General features: G+C 35.7%; 1 protein-coding gene across 1 annotated transcript in view; it reads left to right on the top strand.

The window, feature by feature from the left end:
* The window catches only part of SEMA3A (semaphorin 3A), a 166,058-nt gene extending 143,221 nt beyond the window's left edge, over window positions 1–22,837 (top strand). The window contains exons 13-17 of the mRNA XM_053977966.1: window positions 1,266–1,307; window positions 6,713–6,870; window positions 10,947–11,014; window positions 16,812–16,954; window positions 18,497–22,837. Of these exons, the coding sequence (XP_053833941.1) occupies window positions 1,266–1,307; window positions 6,713–6,870; window positions 10,947–11,014; window positions 16,812–16,954; window positions 18,497–18,952 (867 nt within the window). The 3' untranslated portion in view covers window positions 18,953–22,837. The remainder of the gene's footprint in view (window positions 1–1,265; window positions 1,308–6,712; window positions 6,871–10,946; window positions 11,015–16,811; window positions 16,955–18,496) is intronic.
* Window positions 22,838–23,086: the final 249 nt, after the last annotated feature.

Below are 23,086 nucleotides of genomic sequence, written 5' to 3'. Positions count from 1 at the left end.
TATTCTGATTTACTTGAAAGCTCAATTATCTCTTTAGTCATTCATTTAAGCCTTAAAGAGGGAATTTATGTATTTCAGTGGTATGAGCAGAATTTTTGAGCATAAGATATGAATCTTTCAATAGGGAATTTCCAACAGATTTTACATGTACCTCATCCAAATGTAAGTTTTCTTTAGTTGTAAAGAGTATATGTGCATCATGAACAATGTATTTTGATGTTAAGCTGCAATGTGCTGAGTACAATATTTTTCATTTAAAATTCCACAAAGCTGAAAGTCTTTCATATCTGTTACATTGATAAAAAATGATTCTTAAGTCCCATTTGTGCAATATTTCTCTGAACAGCTGAGCAAACAAACTAATGAGTTCAATTTTCATTCAAATGTTACATTTAATTGATGATTTCTAATATAAGGTCTATTAACCCCTCTGTAAAGGCAAGTCCATGCTTACCATCCACTGACCCATATCAAATTCTCTCAGGATAAGTAAGCTGAAAACTATACAAGTGTAAAAGCTTAATAAGTACTTTATTAATGTAAACAACCAAAAGTATGATGTGTAGGATCAATAGCAGATTTCCTGATGGAATAAAGTTCATACACAATTGAGTTGCACACAGTCTAATTATGCCACTTTTAAAATTAAAATTAAGAACCTGGACCTAGAAGTTGTAACAGTTGATTAAATGATGGATATTCCAGAGTGCAAAGAACCTCTTGCTCATTTTGGTTGCATGCTCTGAAAATACATATATCTTCTTTGTAAGTGGAGCAGTTAAAAAGATTATATTTGGGATTAAAACTTGTTCTTATTAATAAAATTTCATAGGAATGGGGTTTTCACCTTGTTATACTTAAAATGAGTTGCTTATTTCAGTGTTATTACCTTTAATAGATAGTGTCTATGAATTTTCATAAAGCCATTATTATTTTCATATTACCTGGGAAGTTCTTGAAGTGCAATTTTAGTATTAAGTGTAGATAATAATTTCAAGATGTGGAACTAATGAAAAAGTGATCACAATTAACTGTATTAATAATGGAAAAATCTACAATCAACATAGCAATCAAAGATGTACCCAGATGTGTACATGCATTCTAATTCCTTTACAGCTAGAAATTATTCCACTGCAAACAACAACAAGGACTATTACTAGAGAGTTTCTAGTTTAATTTCAGGGTTTCTACCTTGTGCAAATAGTATTATAATATATTTTTTATGTTTATAGCTCATTTTATATTTTAACTCTGTTTTTCCCTAGGAACCCACTGTTATTTCAGCAATGAAGATTTCCACAAAGCAGGTACTATGTGCACAAATGTTAAATCCCTTTCAAATATTTATTGGTCTCTGTCTTCTCGAGACAGTAACTTGGCAGTCAGCAGAGACATATTAATTGCAGCAGCAGCATCCCATCCCTTTACATAAACAGCAGTAGTTTCTCAGGAAAATGTGACATGCAATGGGGAAAGGAAAAGTCTAGTTTGTGTTACTTACTGGTAAGGTGGAAACTAAATACAAACTAACCAGCTGTATGGTGGCTCTCCAGGAAAAAAAAAAAAAAAAATTAAAAATCCACATTATAGAATGCTTCCATGTCAGAGAGACTGTTCAAAAGGAGTGTCCAAACTTGGTGCCTTTCTTTAATGGGACTAGTTCTAGTCACTGTAGAATAGTCTGGTACAAAATGCAGATGGTGGAAGCAAAGGATGGAATTGAGACATCCTGCTGTCTTTCTGTCCTATGCCCATTCCATTGTCAGATGTGCATCATTCAGCTTTGACAAAAGATCAACAGATCTGATGCAGTCCAAATTTTCCATGGCCTTCTGGTTCAGTGATGTGGTTATGACAAGGGTTTCACACTCCAAAATTTATATTTCCTGCTTTCTGTTGAGTACACAAATAGCTAACTGCTTATAAAAAAGATACATATTCTAAAACAAGACCATAACTAAAACGAACTGAACTTCTTGATAGATTGAGGTAAAGTTTTGTCTGACTTACAGTAAAGGTGATTCCTGCATTTCTAAGCAAATTTGTGAAGCAGTTGATAAATTATGTGGTTGTGCAAAGAACATAGGTTTGCAGTTCAGGAATGAAGTGGGTATTAGGGGCCTATCTTCCAGCTTTGCCTGGAATTAGGTGGATGGATCCCAGCCACTGTCATTTCCTGTCATTTCCTGTCTCAGGAGTCTGAGACATAAAATGCAGTGTCAAATTTAACTTTTTTTTTTTTTCTTCTTTTTCATACATGTGCTGATCTGGAGGCTAATTTGGTAAATATAAGGAACTTCTTTTCATTCATGTCATTGTCAGGAAAGAGGAGATTTGGTATTACTTTCAGGACTAGGTGCACTAAAAATTGTGCACGTTATAAGTAAAATTTAGTAAATTCTACCTCACTCTATACATTATTAAACAGAAGTCAAATTCATTCTGTAATGGACAGAGCCAATATTATATTTGAAATGCTGCATATTTAACTCTGAATTCACTGTCTTTAGGAAAGTTGTCTGAAAGCATTCATGTATTTGACAGAAAATGTTTAGGGGGGACACTGTTCGAACAGTTTACCACCTAAATCAGCAAAAATGGCAGGACAAAGAGAAAGGTACTATTGAATACTGGGATATTTAAAAACAGACCTGTCAAGTTGTATATATGCTCACATCATACCAAAATGCTCTGCTTTGGATTATTTTTATAAGTACATTCCCTTAAAGCAGCCAATCATATTTGAAAATTGACCATGCATTTTCATACAGCTTTTCCTCCAAAGCATCTTTAGTTATTCAGGAGAGATTACAATTTTCCCTGAGTTTTCTGAAAACAAATTTACACTGCTAAAATTGTCTGAAGCTAAAAAAGAGCATAAACCACAAGTTATTCAGGCAGAGTAAAACTCATGAAAAATCAACCAGCCTCAGGCTAAAAATGACAGAATCATGATACACTATGACAAGCTTTTGGCAGTATGTATGAAATTAGTATATGGCAACATGTTTCCATTTTACATTTATGATTTAAAAATACTGTAGTTCTATAACTCAGACACTTTACTCATTGTGTTCTGATAAACAGGGTGGTTTTCATATAAACAGCACAATAATTCTATGCATTTTGGAAAGCCAGAGCATGAAATGTAAATAGTAAAACCAGCATGTTCTATTGAATGCCTTAAAAATAATCACTTCATTTTATTTTTTCACTAACAAATCTTTCATCCAATTATAAAAACATGGTACAGGGAGTTTCTCCTTATTTCTAAATGTTTTACTACTCTGGTTGTTCAAAGCTACCTCTTTTGCCATCATGCCAATATGTTATGTTACAAATTACTCTTCCTAAAGACTAAAATCTACAAATTCTTCAGAAGCGGAACTTAGCTTAGGTTTTAAATTACATTAAGCATTAAAGCTCCTGTCTTTCTCTCTCTCTGCGTATGCATTTGGCCCTTGAGCAAGAGTGGCTTTGAATAAGGAAATTTAGCTTTTATGTGCGAGACTAAGCCTTAATACAGTCTTTCTCCACTCTGCTGTCTTTAACTCACAGGAATCATGTCTATATTTTCTCACTGAAGCTACACATTCCTCCTGATTGTGTTCAGAGCCCTAGGCTTGTGTAACCTTATCACTTAAACAGTTTATGCTTTGTTACCAATAGACACAAACCTTCAGAGCATCCTTGAGCCACTGCAACACCCTGCAGCTGCCTCAGCTCACAGTTCTGTGGGAGACATGGTACCTCTTGGCTTTGAGCCTGCCAGGTGAAGCTCCATAATTTTTCCCTTATAAACATGGAAGCAGGCCAAAAAGTCCAACCTGGGTTTCAATCAAAGGTAACTTTTTGCAGAGCAACCTCTCACCTTTTTCTCAGGGTCAGCTTTGTGATGCTCCTTGAAAAAGCTGTTGTATTTCTTGTGACATGGGAAAAGGACAAGAAGATCCTTAGCTGAACAAGTCCTTGTCTGGTGAATTGCTACAAAGAGCTTTGTTTCTCTTGTATAAGATTTTCAAGCAAAGGCAAGGCAGAAATATCTTAGTGACTACTTTTGTAGTACCAAGTACTGAATTTTATTCAGAGATAAACATTTCTGTCCATAGTGAGCATATAGAAAGGACCAGCTCAAAATGAATATATCACTTAAACAGTGTGGTGAACTGTTCTGCATTACTTCCCAAGACATTAAATTAATCAAATGGTACTTGAATCTCATGCTCCCTAAAGTTCCTTTAAAAATTCTGTGTAAGTTCTTCCTCTTAAGTATTACATTTTCTGCATTCTGTTATCCCTTTGTCTGACTTTGTCTGGGGAAAGGCTGCTTTTTTTTGGGCAGCACTGTAGGGCCTACAGAAACCACTGGATTGCTTAAAATATTAGTGTCCTCAGTTTTTCTTGAGTTCTGATACTTGTGCAAGAACTTTTAGAGGACAACTTTTTTTTTTTTTTTTGACCCTCTGGTTTGATCTGATAATCTCATTCATTAAATTAACAATGTCTTGGAAGAGACAGCTGAAAAGGCAGTTTGACTGTGGTCTGGCAAAGTAAGGTCAAGCCATTGATGCAAATAATTCTATTTCTATTTTCTGAATTTCATACTGCCTGGATTTTTTATATTGTTAGTGTCCAGAATAATAATCACCAGCTGGAGTCTAAAACCATGATCAGAAGAGCAGCAAACAAGGCAGCAGCCTTAAGGCTGTGCAGCACCTGAAACATATGCCGCAGCTCACTGACTGAACTATGAACTTATCTACAAGGAATATAGTTTTTAAGTAACCCTATTTTGGCCTCATTTTTTTTTCTTAGGTTTCTGGTCATTCTTTAATTCTAAAGACATTTATTAGAATTCAGGGAGGGGATTTTTATAAAATAAAATTGGTTACAGAGGTACATAGGAAACCATTACACCATTCTTTATTTTCCCATGTGCATTCTCTGGGTTGATTTTTATATTAGTTGCACTACATGTTCCTACATGCTTATACAGATATTAATGCCCCAATTACACAGGACTCAGATCAATACCATCTGGACATTTAAGATACTTAATTGAAGCTCTAATTTGACCTATGCTGCCTCCATAATCAGTAAAGGGAAGAGGCGTCCCTTGAGAAGCAGTTAGGTCACCTAAGATTTGGATTGCTGCTCTTTTTACTGCAGGATGTAACCCTAAGGTGGGTACTTGATTAAGTCACTTCAGTTAGAGAGGATCAGCTCATCTTGTCTGTTGCCTGTCCTCTCTTCTCAAGGCTACAACACTGACTGGGATGGGTTTGTACAGTTCAGGCTGTTCAAGCCCTGTGTGGTCAGAGACTTTTGCCTGGAGAATGTGGGCTTACAACCCAGCTATGAAACTATAATAGATGGAAGCAGCTGCTTTGTAAGGGTTTAGTTTTCAATCTGCCAGTGAATTTTCCTTTGGGGCTTTCCTTGTCATATTTTCCTTGAGAAAATACTGGTGTTTATATAAATGCATGGGATGTTTCTGTTACAATTAATATGTCTGTATAAACTGCCAAGCTGCTGTCTCTGAAAGAAGTTAACACAACACCTCTTATGAGTGTTTTTGGTGTTGCTACCTCCTGTTATCCAGGGCTCATTATGTCTAGCTGGTAGGTTACCATAGCCATCTTCCATCCCTGAGTTCCCTGAAAATGGTGCCTCTGGGACATTGCAATGCAGGAAATGAAGAATTCTGATAACATTTCTTGAAATCATATTTTTTCATACCACCTTTATGTTTTCAAAGAAAGAAAAATTAATACAAATTTGTATTTTCTTCATGGGACTGCTTGTAGTAGGACCTTGAAGAAAGGTATTCATTGGTCCACTGTGGGTGCTGAGTGACAAGGTTTGATAGCAAAGTGTTTCCAAACCAGAAGTATTATACCCCTGAATTTTTGTGTATCTATTTATTTAGTGTTCCCCTAGTTTTGCATCCCACTAATATGTGTTTTCTTTGTGAATTATTCCTAATCTGAAATATCTTTCTTTGGACTTTCACATGGGATCAGATGTTCAGTTTTCTTATATCCCTCTGGGGGCCAACTTCCCTAGTGGACCACATGAATTTGATATCAGAGAGGAAATTGAGAGAGACAAGATATTCTATTGTGATGCCATGCAAAGCTGGATTTCATTTTGTATGCATGTTTTTTTTATTTACTTCTGCATTTGAACTGCATCTTCTACTCAACACTGGTTTTTATCCAAAATAAAACAAAACCTCTCCCCTTACTAAAGATATGTTCCAGTTAAATCATGTGACTTATAGAAAAGATTACAAAACATTGGAATTACCAGACATAAAAAGAAGTGCATGCACTTCCAAACTGAAATATTGTAGCATCAGTCTGAAATAATTTACTTTGGGTTTCCTCCTCACACACATAAATTGAGGTTATGCTTAGGAAATGTATGTTGAAGGTTTTCTTTTTGTTCAAATTCAAAAGCATGTTCTCCATTGTGTTCTGTCACTGACTTTGGGTGTTTTCCCAGTGATATTTTTTTTTATCCTGGGGACAATTCTGTTCTCATTCCTTTAGCATACATCAGGATCATGGTCCTTTATTGTATTTGGAAGGATCCAAGCAAATGATTATATAACATTTTTATGCTTTCCTAGAAAAAGAAAATTGTAATTTGCAATATTTTTTAGCTGTTTTTTGTTTTTGTTTTTTTTTTTTTTTAATTTTTGCAACAGCAACAGCTCTACATTGGCTCAGCCACTGGAGTTTCACAGCTTCCTTTGCACCGCTGTGATGTGTATGGAAAAGCTTGTGCTGAGTGTTGCCTTGCAAGGGACCCTTACTGTGCCTGGGATGGCTCCTCCTGCTCACGTTACTTCCCCACTGCTAAGAGGTAGGGACAGTTCTGCGTGTCTGCATGGTTTGCTATTTGTTTTAACTGATGGTCTCAATATGACTAGAGGGCTTTGGAGATTTTTTAGGAGATGGTTAACTGGAGCCCTTTCTCTTCCAAAGAAAACATCGTTGTGGGAGCTACATGCAATATGAAGTCTTGGTTGATTTAAAGTGACCACTGCTACTTCTTGGGCTGGCTTAAAAAGCTCCTGTAGGAAAACATTCAGACAAGAGTTGTTTCTGAAATTAACTCCTAACTTTATATTCATTGGTAAACAGGAAAAAGAAAAAAAATAATTTTCTCTAACATGAGGAGGGGGTTCAAAATAAAAAAAAATCACTACTTGCCCAAGTAAATTACCCTGCATTTTCATCAATTCTGATTCAAGAGAAATATTTCTAAAATATTTGGACATCAATAGAAACTTATCTTTTTTAGTGATATATAACATTATTGTTACTATTCAGAAGTATAATTTGTATGTGCTGATGTGTGTTCAGGTGCTGCCGGATCAGAACAACCACTGGTTTACAGTCCCTCTGCACTGATGCTAAAAGCTTTGCAATGCAAACATTGGTGGAAAGCTGACTCCACAAGTCAAAAATATCAGTTTTATTAAAAATGTACAAGTCTAGTTGCCTGATCTGAAGGTTTAGAGTACTAATTTCTTTGCCTCCCCTTATCTTTGGAAGTCTAACTCTAAAAGTATAAAATGTAAACTCTAAAATTATACAAGCTAGTTACTGAAGATCTCCTGGCTATTGAAGTAGAAATTAGGAATAACTGAATAGGTAAATGTTTGCAAATAGAAGCAGACATTGGTGTAGTTTGATATTCCCTTGATAAATTGAGTAAAATGATAAAAAAGTGCTCACATGAAATTGAATATGCCAGACATCTTGCACGTATGAAGAAACAAAGCATGTAAGGGTTTATATACATAAGAGTTTATATACATTAAATTAATTGTAGCAAATACTTAGCTGAGAGTGTCAGAATGCCAAATTCCAGGTTTCAATTGCTTGGTGAGGGAGATGAAATGTGGTAAAGGGTGAGAAGTTGACTAAGTGTCACAGAGTTTCAGATGGAGGGAGTCAAAATTTTAAGGTTTGCATTACAATGGATCCTAAACAAATACTGATGATGACAAAAGCTGCTCATAGAACATCAGCTTCTATTTTTGCACTAGGAAACAGAGTTAGTAGGAGAAAAGCTTTTTGTGAAATTTTTTAGAAAATAAAGAACCCATCCCAAGAGAAGAGCCACTCAAATTTTCTCAGCCACATGGGCTAAATTCTTATTTTTGCTGGTAGCATGGCAGTTTCTCTGGAAGAGGAAGGAAAGGAGAGGGAACAGGAGGTTTTCAAGGAGAGTCTGAAAGATTGATTTGTTCTGAAAAGTTCTTTAGTATTAGAAATCAATATGGTTAAGTATTGCCTCTGAGCTCAAGGAGACAGTAAGATCAGGAGTCACTGAATCACTGTTTTCTGCTACTCTCTATCCCTGAACCTCATCTTTTCTCAGCATTCCTAGCACACATTCCTACTCCCAGCCAATCTCAAGATCCATAGAGCACATCATCCTGTCATTCCTCTGCTTACACTGATGGAAGAAATAGAGCTCTTTGTCTTTTCCTTATCTCTTCAACTTACTGCTGCAGATGGAGCTCATGTTGGCATCAGGGGTAAAGTGACTGGGACCTCTTCTAATAGGGATTAAAGGGTGGGGGTTACTGGGCCAAACTGGGTTGCACAGCTACAGGAAAAACTTGGGGTGCAGAATTTACTTTTCTGAAGGCCACTGTGAAATAAAAAGTTAGTGCTGGGAAGCTGGGATCCGAAAAGTGCATAAGAAAAAGCTGTTGTCTCTGCCACTTCCCCCCAGTTTTCCTTTGGCAGCAGCAGCAGAGTAGAGGTCTGCGTCACTGGGAGAGAGGATCCTCTGTTCACCTGGTACCTGCTGTACCCATTGCCTCAAGCCAGCTCGGAATGCATTGATGACAAAATCAGCATTGCTGGAAACAGCTTAAATGTCAACATTTTCCTAATAATAAATTCATGTAATTTTAGGCTCCAGAAGTATTGGGAAAATGGATTCCTGAGGCAATTGTACAGATGTTTTACTTATAGTTTGGTTTAGGTCTTGGGGTTTTGTTTGTTTCTTTTTCTTCTTTTTTTTTTTTTTTTTTTTTTTTTAATGAGATTTTCTTTCTTTGTTGATTTTACAAGTCTAAATGACAGTTCAGAGCTCCTGTAGTGTGACCACTTCACTTTACCCTGTGCAGATGTGTTCTGATTCATATTTCATAAATCATTGTGTTGATACAATGGTGATATATGCAACATTTTTCTGAGATCCCAACTAAATATTTCATTCAAACTCCACTGACAGTAATATGAGTCTTTCTACAGACTTCATTTTTGCAAATTGTATCCTATAAATATGCTGTTTCAAAATCTAGGAAGGGATAGCAAAATTTTATGGTTCTTTATATCTTGGGTGTGATTTTGTCATTGGTAATGAGTAATATGAAGATATTGGAAATTATGATTTGTATATTTTTTAAGCATATATCATTCAGCAGAAGATTCCTTCTTACTAAAGTGTGCTAAGATGTCCTAACTCATAATTTTAAAGAAGTTTTTAATCAGAAAAATATATAAAAATGCTCATCTAGCTTTTTTTTTCTAAGAAAGAAAGCTTTTGCTGTACTTCACACAATTAGTTTCAGGTTTAACGTTTCAGTAGCTTTCAGTGGAAAAAAGTATGGTTAAAATCTTTCAGGCAAGAGGATTCAGTTGTGCTTCTGTGAGAACTCTTGGTATGTGCTAATGCTGGGCTGTTAGTGAGAGCCTGCAAATAGGGCTGGTGCAGAGAAGAGACGTGGTCTCTGCTGCAGAACAATGGCTTTTAAAAATGTGGGCTGTTGTCACAAGGGAGGGACCAACAGGGCTTTTTACAAGGCTACTTGACTTTTGCATATCCGTTGCTGGATACCATAATCTGAAATCGCAGCATTGTTCAGCAGCCTAATCCTCTTTGTTCTCCTCTAATTTTGCAAGCCCTCAGGCTTTCTCCGATTCCTAAAGTAAAGTACTCACACTTGAAACACATCTTTGTTTGCCTCTTTCTTTTTTCCTTTCTTTTTCATACGAAACGCTTTTCTTTGGCTCAGTTGAATTTTGTGTCACAGCTATTTAAACAAAACTACGAGCAGACAAAGACAGAAAAAACATGCACAACAAAACTGTATTAAAATGTTCTCTTCAAGGAAATACAACATTTTTTTAGCACAGATCAACATGTTTTTCAAAAGAGCCAGTAGAATTCAAACTAGGAGAAGAATATACTGAGTTAAAAAGACATTCAATCAAAGGTAGAATTCAGATTTAAGCCACAAAAGAATAAATGGCATTTCAAAATCTTCCTTTTCAAGTTTTTATTTTGTTTTTTCTAAAGACAATTTAGAACAGTTTTGTAAAAGGTTTTATCAGAAATGTTTCAGTAAAACCCATGGTGGCTGAAATTATCTACACTTTTTAACTTAGATTTTGTAGAAAATACAGCACTTTACCATTCTTTCAAATCCACCCATCTTAACGTTTCATCTATCTAAAAGATGCTGCCATACTCAAAGTATTCTGTACTTGCACAATTGTGTACTTTTGATACATGTTAAACTCTAATATATATTCTAATCCTTCAGCAGTCCCTGTATCTGTGAATCAAGTAATAGATTTATCTGTGACCAGTATTGCCCACACAGTTAAAACAGACTTCATATTGTATTTTATTTGGTATTTATTTAATACTTATAATTAGCATTGAACATTATTTATTTATTTAGTATCTCAGTGCAAGAGGTATGTATTTACCAGTTTCTGAAGGCTTCACCTGTAAGAATAAAGCCTGAGTCTACAAAATGATAACGCACAGAATATAGTAGTAACAATATGATTTCCTTCCTAGTGTTGTTTAGGTGCACTTGTGACCTCTGTCACAAGTGAATGTTCCATTTATTGCTGCTGAGCACTGGGAAAGGCACTAACAGATTTCAAACGTGATCTTTGCAGGCGCACCAGACGACAAGACATCCGAAATGGGGACCCGCTCACCCACTGCTCAGACCTGCAGCATCACAGTGAGTTACAGGCACGGCTGAAGTGCAGCTCATTTGTATGTAATTTACAGACTCTGCACAAGTAGGGTAGGAAGCACGTGAATGATTTGTTGGTGAAATTGTCTTGAACATCTGCAAAAGATGAATATAATATATCATTATCCCAATTTAGATAGCTTACAATGGCCTGGATCAGACACTGAAGTCTATTTGGGTTTGGTTTTTTTGGTGTTTTTTTTTTGTTTGTTTGTTTTTTGGTTTTTGGTTTTTTTTTTTGGTGGTTGTTTTGGGGTTTTTTTTGGGTTTTTTTTTTGTGGGTTTTTTGGGGTTTTTTGGGTTTTTTTTGGTTTTTTGTTTTTTTTTGTTTTCCTCAGATAAACAGTTTAAGCATTTTAATTTTCCTGCTTCTCTTCCCTGATAATACCATACCATCACATTAGGCATATTATATCAGAAAAGAATTGTATTTTCTTCTTGACATCAAGAAATATGTCCACATCCACATTGCTGTACATAGTTTGTGTAAGATGATAACAAAATCAAATTACAAATCAAATGTGTTTGTAACTATCTTGGCAAAATATGGAGTGACCTCTGTTGTAAGTGTCACACTAAAAGCTCTGAAGATCGGGATGTTCTTGCAGCAGGCATATCCCCATGTGCTTTCAGCATGGGTTTTCTTAGACATATTTTGGTTTGCTATTTTGTCAGCCGTTTCATTTTCACAGTGTATTGATCAGCTTCCTTTTCTGACTTGTTTGACTGACAAACTTCTCACAGTTACTGATTTGTTGCCAAACTTTTCAGAAGACCTTCACTCAGAAAATTAAAAATGTCCATTTTGCTGTAAGGGAAGGGAATACTTAGGCAATGCTTCCCTCTGCTGGAAAAAAGTGATTCCTCATGATTGTGACACATCTACAGGAACTTTTCACACAGAATATTCTGAGTTTGAAGGCACCCATTGAGTCTTGCTTTTAATTGAATGGCCCATACAGGGATCCTCAAGCCCTCAACCATGGTGTTATTAGCACCATGCTCTAACCAACTGACCTAATCTCAGGGTTAAACCACTGGGAAAACAAGAAGGTGACTGAAAATGGAGATACCTCAAAATCCTCTTGTCCTTCCAGTCCATGTAATAGCAAAAAATGGTAAATAGTCCTAAATGTTACTTTTGTGTTAGCTATAATTCACTACCAATAGTAGTTTTCTCTATCTTCATTTCAGTCACTTGAAACTCACAGCTGACATTATTATGGCTTTTATTTTTACTTCTGATTGTCAGACTCAGGACAAATTGATCAGAGGGAAAAAGGAGTTTTGAAAGTGCATAAATAGACTGTGGTCAGTATATAGTTGTCACATTTTGAGAACTCATGAATGTAGAACTAGTTTAGATTTGAAATAGTCAATTGTGACTAGTAGAAAGCTCACAAATTTCCCATTGCATTACATCAGATAATACTTACACAGTGAAGATAAGACCATCCTTATATTGAGAATGAGATTTTCAGTTCCACAATAGGAAAGTTTTACCAGGCACTAAACACTGATTTTAGTACCAGCAGAAGCATTTCTTAGCTTTATGTTTTTAGTCACTGAACATTTTACTCCTAAGCAAAACTATGAACTGGTCTACTACCACAGGTCTCTTCATTTTAATGCTCTACAACCTTTGCTAGCTGTGATTTATACAACTGTAGGTCTGTTCTTTATTTTCATAGATGAAAAATGCATTTCAAAACATTTTGGGTTTATGTCTTCCAATATTTGGTAAGCAATATGTCTGAAAAAAGATATTTTCTGTCCAAAGGGAAGAGAGTATTCCAGTTTCACAGTAATCCAGAAATGCAATTTATTCATTGATACAATCATGAGAACTCAAGGTCTGAACAAATTTATTATATGGTAGACTTGATCAAAAGGAGTTTTAATACAACTTTGCCAAAATGAGCAGAGCAAATATGAAATAAGATAAGACAGCAGTACAAAGATCACTAAGTTACAAAAAATAGTGAGGGAATCCAGTTGTGGATCCTAGGCTTGAAGGATGCACTGTCGTAATACTTAACGAATGTTTTAGATTGGTCTTAAAAGAAATTTTCTCTAAATCACCTGAGTTGTAAATCTATTACATTTTCCAATATTTACTTGTCATTTACACATGATCATACATAGTACAGACGACTGCATTGGCCTATAAATTTCCTATGCCAACTTATGCTGAATTTTTTCTTTGTTTGTGACCAGTAGTTCCCTGTACAACAGATGAAGAATTGGTTTTGTCTATAGCCAAAAAAAAAAGCTTAAAAAATCATTTACTACTTGTCTAGAGATTCATTTACAGGAAGTGCCAATTGATTCTCCATGTGAACCAACAAAACTATTAAAAAAGAATATTGTCTTAGTGTATAACTTTTAAACCAACTTTGCAGTCAGTCTGAAGCAGTAATATTTTTAATAAGGTTTATGTAGCATTTTCAGTTGCTCTTTGATGTAAATATATAAGAAGTATAAAATGACTGCACAGCAACATTAGAGAGAGCTGAGGATCCTTCACTGTACAGCTGTTTGCCCAGACATTGATGTTTAAATCTAAAAGTGTGGTCACCTTTGTGGCAGCATAAGGAGAATGTTACATAAAGTGTAACATACTAGAGCTATCAAGAAATAATAAAGTTTGGGGTTTTTTGAAGAAGAACTTGTTAAAGAAGTGGTGCTTTTTTTTTTTTTAATATGATTTATCCCAGGGGAGGTTCAAAGAATCACTCTGAATTAAACTGTATTGTGAGATTCATTCATCTGCAAAGCCATCTTGGTATAGGTACTTAGCCTTTCATACTTCTTCAGTTATGTCAGAAATTATGTACTTAAAGGATATTTATCAGAGTAGTAAACTGATACTGCTGTTGGGTTCATTTTGGGAATTACTGCTTTCAGACAGGATTTTGGGCTGAATTTCATTACCAACTTCATGACTTCTATAATTTTCTAATTCCTCCAGCTGCTTTTCTGAACTTCTTAGACTTTCATTCTTCCATCCAATCTCTTCAGCTTCTCAGTCCCAAAGCTGCATTCTGATCCTGTGATTATTCCATCACTGCTTACTTTCTTGCACTCCACATGCTCAATATTACATGAACTTCATAGACATTTCTGCACCTGCCTTCTGCTCCTCCAAATCATGGAAATGGAAATTGAAGGCTCTCTAAAAGGCTTCCTCTCTCATTGTGTGTCTGTCACCCATATTGTGTTTTCTGTAGCTGTGAAGGAATGTAAAGAGGACTTAACCCAGTTGCCATGGTTTTCTCTAACACATTAGAATGTCATAGACCAGATCCAAGGAAACAGAAGTTTGAAATGGTGTTAGAGTGCACAGTTTCTAATAAAACTCATTACTAGATTCTTAGATACTAAGAACATTCTAGGTACCTAAGTTTTCCAGCATAAACTTCTCTATGTACTTAAAAATATGCTGCTACTCATGGGCCATAGGACTTTTACCAAAGAAATACCTGTTTTTGTCCTTTTGACTGATATGTATGATTTAGAAAACTGCCTCCCCTGGATCTGTTCTCCCCTGGAGAACGGTGTAACATGTGCTCTGCCCCTGTGTAACTCACTTGAACTGAGCCATGTTCAGGAAAATAGAATGAAGTGGAGCTGCAAGCCCCCTAATGAGTAATCTGCTGGTTAAATTGTCCTTTTAGGATGCTGGAGATGAGGACCCACAGTTCACTTAGGCTTAGAAATTTGACTTGATATTCCTATTTCCAATACAGATACCCAAACTATCAGATTGCTATTGTTGAAGATGGGAGCCTGGGAGAGGAATTGAGACAGAGCATGCATCCTAGGGTGAAATCCCTGTGATCCCATTCTTTATTATGGAAGTCTGTAAATCACTGCTTCCCAGAAACACATCACTGGAGCAGTAACATATGTGTCCCAGGCTATAAAAGGGGATATTTTCTACTGTCTTATGCTGAAAGCCTGTATGTGCTGTCTGTTGTGGATCCCAGTTCAGATATCAAACAGCTTTTCTTTGCGTGAGGATATCTGACTGCCTGCTCAGCCATGTGAATTTTGTTCCTTTGTAAGTAGAGCATCTCACTTGAAACAGAAGAGTTCAGTACATCAATCAGCCATTCACAGTGTTAAATCTGGACCCATCAGTTATCATTTCCAATCTTTATCTTATCACTTCTAACTTTATTCAGTTAATCTCTTCACATACTTCCAGTTCCTCTGTTTCAATGACACAAAATCACCTGTGTTCCATCTCAGACCTCACCACCTTGGCTAGAACAGCTGTTTTACCCTTCTCTTGCTCCTTTGCTTTCTGATTCACTCCTTCACTGCTCCCTGTCTTCCTGACCCATTGCTGTACTGACATTCTTCACGGGAATATGTTTTGTGAGAGACTTCATAAAAGTTGTTTCATTTAGTTTTTAATAGAACACCTCACTCACTTGGTTAAAAAGTCTGCAATCCAGCAGAGGGAAGGCAAGCATTTCCTATTTGTTTAGTGTTAATAGGCCATTTGATGTTTACTGAAAACTGGGCAAGCACCAATCCTTATTCTGCTCCACATCCCTTGTGCCATCGTCTCTCAGGGCTGAAAGTCATTATTGACAGTCACATGTGATTCTGTATCAGCATAAGTCAGGAGCTCAATTTTGCTTTTACCTTTGTCACAGCCATCTAACAAACAGCCTGTGTTTGCTAAACAACGTGGCCAGTGGGATAAAGGCACAGTTGGGAGCAAACAAAACTGGACAAAGGATTGTTCTTTAAATAGGGTTTTAAATAGACATCATTTTCCTGTTAAAGCATATCAAAACTAGTTCCTTAAAGATTCCAGTGCTAAAAATCACATGTGAAAAATGGAAAGAAAGACAAAGAATGACAAGGAGTCAGGAAACCTCATAAGACCAACACAGTGTTAAAACCCATCCCTTCCTCCTCATCTACTTTTCAGGATTATTGTTCTGTTGCCACTTAAGTCCATACCAGCATTTCAAAGAGCTAAGGTGGAGAGTTGAAACATGATGCCTTAAAGCCTCTGCGGTATTGGAGAAGAGTCAAATACCATATAAGTCCTATAGCTATGTGATATTTCCAGCAAGTTGATGAATATCTTGAAACATTGTTGTTACAAAAGGAAGTAATTTATTTAACTTTCTTTTTCCCCTCCGATAATGTCTGGTTTATTAACCTCATTACATTTCCATAAATTATATCAGTATGAGAGGAAATGATTAATTGAAAATCGTTTCCTCAAAAACATTATTCTTGGTCATTAACAGTTTCAGCAAACTGCAGTGCCATATAATCTAAACACATTATTCTACTTTTAAATAGCCTCATGTTTTATTACTTTGCTCTAAAGTATTATGATCATAGAGCCCAGGAGGCATCATTACAAACATTCTGCAGCTACACCCTGAATTTTCTCATTGCATACAGTTTGCTCTTAAAAATTCTTGTCGTGTCCTAGATGTTTTCCTTGATGAATAATAATGAGGCTTACAAAAAATTTCACAATTAAATTCCTTAACTTCACATATTGAGATGTTAACAGCTGTTAAGATGTAAAATACAATTAAAAAAAAAGAAAAACAGTAAGCTAAAAAACCTATCATGGGTCCTTACAAAGAGAGAGGTGTTGATGGAGATTTTTCAAATGGTATACTGATATGGGAATTTTTTTTTTAAAGATTTTATCTTTGTTTTTATCTAAACAAAAAAATTACATAGCAATTAAGGGTTAGTTTCATGGTATTTTTTTTTCTTTTTTCCTCATGCTTTACAGATAACCCAAGTGGTCAGGCCTTGGAGGAAAAGATTATCTATGGAGTAGAGAATAGCAGCACTTTCCTTGAGTGCAGTCCGAAATCTCAGCGTGCCATAGTCTACTGGCAATTCCAGAAGCAAAATGATGATCGCAAAGAAGAGGTACAGTACAAAAAAAAAAAAAAAAAAAAAAGAGATGCAATTAATTTTCTCTATAAAGGTAGAATTCAGTCTGAGTCCTTCCCAGAATAATTTTAGTTGAGCAGAACTTCTCTGAAATATATGATTTCCATTGTTCTTCAGTAGTCTCACTCATATTACCATAAAATCCTGTAAGGTCCCTGATAGATTTTACAGATTGTTGCAACAGCAAGCATTCATATCCTCCACTTGCTCAGACACCCTGCACATCACACTGGTTTATATCAGAGATCCCAGAAACAGAAAAAGCTAGCATTCTATCCAACTGTCACCTGAAACATCATACAAAGATTTTATGAACTAAAATATCACAAAGGCCTTAAAATTGCCTTTGGGAAAAAGCTTACCTAAAGCTTTCCCCTAATCATATTGTTTGACTGAAGCACAGTCTGGCAGGAGCATCCCATGTACTGCATGCTCTGAGACTTTACTGCAGATAACATAGTCAGAATGAAGAACTGAGAGCTGTAGTGGACACAAGATTATAGAAACTTGTATTTTTATCAAAAGCAGTATTTTTAGAGGCAGAAACACTTATTTTCCCTGTTTGCATTACACTAAGCTGATACTTTATTTTTCTCCTTTTCTTGTCACCAAGATTCTTACGTTATTAATCACCCAAGTTTTCAAGTTCTATCAAGCCACATCACACATATCTTAGGAGAACAGTCTGCGCTGGTAGGTAGGGAGGTCAAGCTAGAGAACAAAAACTTTTTTGTTGGATTGAAGTATTTGCAAGTATACACACATATATTTAAAGCATGTTCAGAATCTATACATTAGCTGCTTTAAATATTTTTGTTTTGTTTGAATAAGTAGTAAATTATTAAGAATTTATTCTCGGTTGAGAGAACAGCAAACAGATCTATGCACAGGTCTGTTCTGACTGCAGCAATATGTGCATTCAGAGAATGAAGTTACATTCTAGATATGAATTAATTCAGAAAGAAACCACAGTATTTTGAACAGCTGCTTTTTGAATATTAAAATTTTTAGATTTGATCCTTAGTTGCTTGTTTGTAAATTTTCCACTTAGGCAGAACCCACTTCTATGCATGAGGGTTTTTGTAATAAGGAACAACAAGAAGACAAAAAACCTTTCCTGCAAATGGATCTAGATTTGACTAACAGATTACGAGACCTCAGTAATACAGCCAAATTAATCCATGTTTACTCTTCTGATTATAGGCTCAGATCATCTGTAATCTTTCCAGCAACTCCATCTGACATAGTTGAAACAGATCTTTGTTCAGCAGCGGTAGTTACTAAGGAGTAAATTCCTAATTCCCCAAACTCTTGGCATTATATCAGTTTTTCCAAAATATTTGAGCCTTTCATGATAACAGATGACTGGCACGTGTTTTCCATTTTTGTGGGTTTGGGAATTCTTGGCCAGGTCTTACCAGTTAAAAAGAGCAGTAATAAAGAAGTAGCATGGTTAGAGGATAATCTGACACATGTATGAAAAATAACCATTGAAATTACCACTTTTTCCCAATACAGATAAAAATGGGTGACCACATGATCCGGACAGAACAGGGCCTATTGCTACGAAGTCTTCACCGGAGAGACTCTGGTGTTTATTTTTGCCATGCTGTGGAGCACGGCTTCATGCAAACCTTGCTCAAGGTGACCCTTGAGGTGATCGATAATGACCACCTGGAAGAGCTGCTCCATAAAGAAGAAGATGGTGATGGCTCCAAGATCAAGGATGCAACCAACAGCATGACCCCCAGCCAAAAGATCTGGTACAGAGACTTCATGCAGTTGATCAACCACCCCAATCTCAACACAATGGATGAGTTCTGTGAGCAGGTTTGGAAAAGAGACCGCAAACAGCGCCGGCAAAGACCTGCCAACGCGCAGGTGAACACAAATAAGTGGAAGCACCTACAAGAGAATAAAAAAGGTAGAAACAGGAGGACCCATGAATTTGAGAGGGCACCACGTAGTGTCTGAGCTACATTACCTCTAGGAACCTCACCCAAGTAGAAACTTGTATAGACAGATAACTGGAAAAAAATGCAATATTCATGAACTTTTTCATGGCATTATGTGGATGTTTACAAGACTGGAAAGTTCAAACAGTTTCCACTAGGTTTAAATAAAATCCATTTCTAATTTTCCTAGCAAGTCCTTCCTCTCTGCTCTGATTCTAAGACCAGAAAGACCAGAGTTTCAAGGATGATAATTCACCTGGACCTAGGTTACTGCTCAAAAACTTCTGCAAGTATTCAGCAGGCAAGTTTTGCTTTCTCTTTTGACAGAGATATAAAGAAAATAGTGTATTTCATGTTGTCATCTTACACGAAAGAAAAAACAAGTCCCACCTTTCATCATCAGCACTTCCATTTCTAGACTTATATAAAACTGCATGAATTCATTAAGCTGATGAACGTCTAAACATGTGATTGGACACAACGGTTTTGTTCTTGTTTTGTCTACCAGTTCTCCTGTTTATATGTGCTAGAAGAGGAAAAAACAACACTGAATGAGATTGATTGTGGAAATCTGAACAACATAAGCCATCCATCATCTGGAAGAAAAAAAATGTGGAGTACACTGGCCTACTACTGATGACTTCTTTCAGCTTTGGTCTAAAGATGTATTTTATTAAAAGTATAATTTAAATGTACCATGAAAAAATATGCAGCAAACATTAGCTCCTTTCTAAAATAGATTAGACTTTTTGTCTTAGAAATATCGTACTTTCTAATTATTGGTTTAGAGGAAAAAAGACAACTTCCAATTATGACTGCTTTACTCTTTTATTTGGGAAAACTTCCAGGGGAGCTGGTCACAGTGCAATTAACCTCCTCCCCTGTCAGTAATCTATATGACATGTAACTTCAAAGCAATTTTAAAACTAAGCTATTTTAACATGAAAGTCACTGTATAGCATGGAAGTATTTTGCATTCTGTTTTTCTAAGTATGGTATTTGAAATTATTCAACTTGTTAATACCTTGCTATAGATTGAACCAATGAAGAGGAGAGCATTGATTTTCAGTTGTATATTTTCTTTTAATTAAAAAAACAAATAGCATTAAAATACCCTCTGCTAATTACACTCTTGCTTTCTCGGTTTGTATTTGTGAATGCTAATATTTAAATACTGATGCTCATAGACTGTCGTATATCCATGAGCAAAGCTCACATTCAGTTTAAGGAGTTGTGTTCCCGGCTCTGTGGTAGAGATTTGTCCACACTACTGACTCTCAGTGCTCTGTTCTTTCTGTGGGCCAGATCACCGAAATGCACAGAAACAGCACTAAACAGGCCACATAAATAACAGCCCCAAAACCAGCTCCCCATTTTAAGATCTGAGGGACAATTTTACCTGTGGGTGAAATCTGCTGAAGTTGTAAACAGGTGAAGTCCAGCTTAAAGACTAGTTTATACTAACAGAAAATTTGGTCCTGCACTTCTGCCTTATTCAATATACAGGAGAGCAACAGAGTGAAACAGACAATGTACTTACATCATGAGTGTCAGTTTAGGGTTATAAGTAGTGGATTTATTCACCTCAGCACAGATGTGCCTTTGGTCCCCAGTTCTATGGTGTCCAGTTCTTTTGAGATCATCTTTCTCCAGCCTCCCATATTTTATCTTGGTAGAGTCTGTAAATGACATAATTTCAAGTAATGTCATTGTGGGGAAAATTACTAGAACAAAATCCTTAGTTTGCTAAAGGAGCTTTTATATTAACGTATGTCTGTACTGATGACTGATCTGTTTTGTTGTTATTCACTCTGTGGTATTTTATTTATCAATTTATTGCTACACTATCAATCAGCCTTATCAGACACAATATAACACATCTGCTGTGACAGCATCTCTCATAATGTGCCCCAGCCTCCTTACCACTCACTAATTCAAGTATCCTTCTCCTTAGTGAAGCCTTGGCTTCTTGCCTCTGTAGAAATTGGATTTTCACTAACAGCCGAGTTACTTCAGTCCCCTTTGAATCCTTTGAAGGGGATGAACTTGCAGGATTTTTTTTGTCATTTATTTCTTCAGGAAAGAAAGTCATTGAATAGGCTAGGACAAGGCTGTAGGGCCATGATTTAAGAAAGCACTTGGGAATTTATTTTAAAAGCAGCTTTAAGTCTCTCTTATGTTTAACCTGACTCTTCTGAACTTCAGTATGCTGGTAAATTCCCATTATATCATGATGTGCTGAATATGGATGAATTAAAACATATGTTCAACTATGTACTTTTCTGTATAGAAGTATTAATTTTTCAACTCAGCTTATGGTTGATTTCTGAGCACTATTGTCAAATGAATGATTTAATTTTAATCACAGAACATTCTTTAGCCTTTTGTGAAGGGCTGTTGTCTACCATATAGTTACTACAATATTTTTTCTTACAAAGGGAAACAGTTTTAAAATAAACCTCAGAAAATTCAGTGGGAAATTTTCCGATTGATTTCAATAGACCCCAAATCACTTTGTTTCCTTTTTTACAGATTCATGGAATTGCTATGTAACTTTTTTTCTCTTCCATGTTCATCATAGCAACCGGTTCTATAGGAAAAAAAAAAATGAACCAAATCCATCTTCTTTCACAATGCCTGAAGAGGAAACATATTAAATAAAGTCAGAATTCTAAGATATGTTTTTCTGAACTGAGAAAGATAATCTGTGGGAACAAAATTATAGAAGTTGCAACATTTTTACTATCACCTGGCAGTCTCATTGAACAATTGATATGATCATATCTTACAAACTTCAGCCCAGTCCTCACTGACATGAGTAGTCTTGTTTAAGTTTTTGTATTTGTTTATGTAAAGAAGAAGGCAAAAGATCAAGCCAACGGTGGAAATTTTTGATTTTTAGGTTCATGTTATGGTCAAGTTAAAGCAACATTTAATACTGATTGGAAATGAACTTCTTTTCAAAAAGCGTAGGCCTTAATGAACTAACATATAGAAAGATGCCCTGCAGCTTCAGTAAGATTCATACCCCCATTTATGTCATTATTGTTAAAAGCAACATAAAGTTTGAAAATAAAGATTAAAATGGTATTTCTTTAAATGGCCAATAAAACCCTTTAAACCTCTAGTCACAGACTTTAGAAGAAGTAAGTAAAAAGTTTCTAAGTAAGTAAAAATTGTTTAAGCTGGAGAGAAATAAAGGATTTCATTTATAACCAGAAATATCTATTTTCATTGTTTTAAGGTATCCATCTGCAAGGAAAAAAATATATTTAATTTTATTCTTATACATCTACTCTTTGCACTTGCACAGATCACTGAAATGGGAATTCATTCTATGGCTCCTAAAAACTGTATGGTTATGTTAAACTATAACATCAAACTGAGAAAACATGCATCTTTGCAAAACAAATTTAAATCTTCATGACCCAATAAAGTCACTATGTAAAAAAAATTAAATTAAATGCATGTGAATGCGCATTTACTGTTCCTTTTTATGTATTATTTAGTGAATATCAATGGTATGTGTTTAATAGTTCAGTTTTTGCTACCTATACATTAGTCAAAAGAGATGTAAATATTTTTGACTAGATAAGAAGGTACAGTGTAAAGTACTATTATCTAGAGGTACTCCATTTTGGTGTGTTCAGCAAAATATTAAAATGCAAGATTTTGTCACACAGGTGATAAGGTGGTTTATTTGCTATACCAGTGTCTGAGTTGTGCGCTTGTTCTTTAAACGCATTCCTCACTGGGTAGTAAATAATTCCACTTCTGTATTTATCACTTCAATTCAGATGGGAACTAGAAAACTGGAGAGAAAGTGTAATGAAACTGCTGCTGTAAATTATTTCTTTTAGCATGTATTCAGTTGTTAAATAAACATTTCTTCCAAATATTTGAAGTTCAGTGTCTTGACTGTTTACACGGAAATGTGCCCTGTAACCTCCATGAGCATATGGAGTGCATTGTTGCCAGTATAATGCTATCAATGTGTATGAGCTCTGTTTATTAGGCCAGAAGGATTGCTATTAGTATTAATGGCATTTTTTGTTTCTTTTTTGAAAGCTGCAAACTAATAAGCCTGAAATGAAAGGCATGAACTTATCTTCAGCCTATCTTTTGGCACAGCTGCTGAGCTTGTGCAGATAAA

This window comes from Vidua macroura, chromosome 5, assembly GCF_024509145.1.
Source record: "Vidua macroura isolate BioBank_ID:100142 chromosome 5, ASM2450914v1, whole genome shotgun sequence".
In the NCBI taxonomy this organism is placed as follows: Eukaryota; Metazoa; Chordata; class Aves; order Passeriformes; family Viduidae; genus Vidua; species Vidua macroura.
This window is presented reverse-complemented; position numbering and strand designations above follow the sequence as displayed.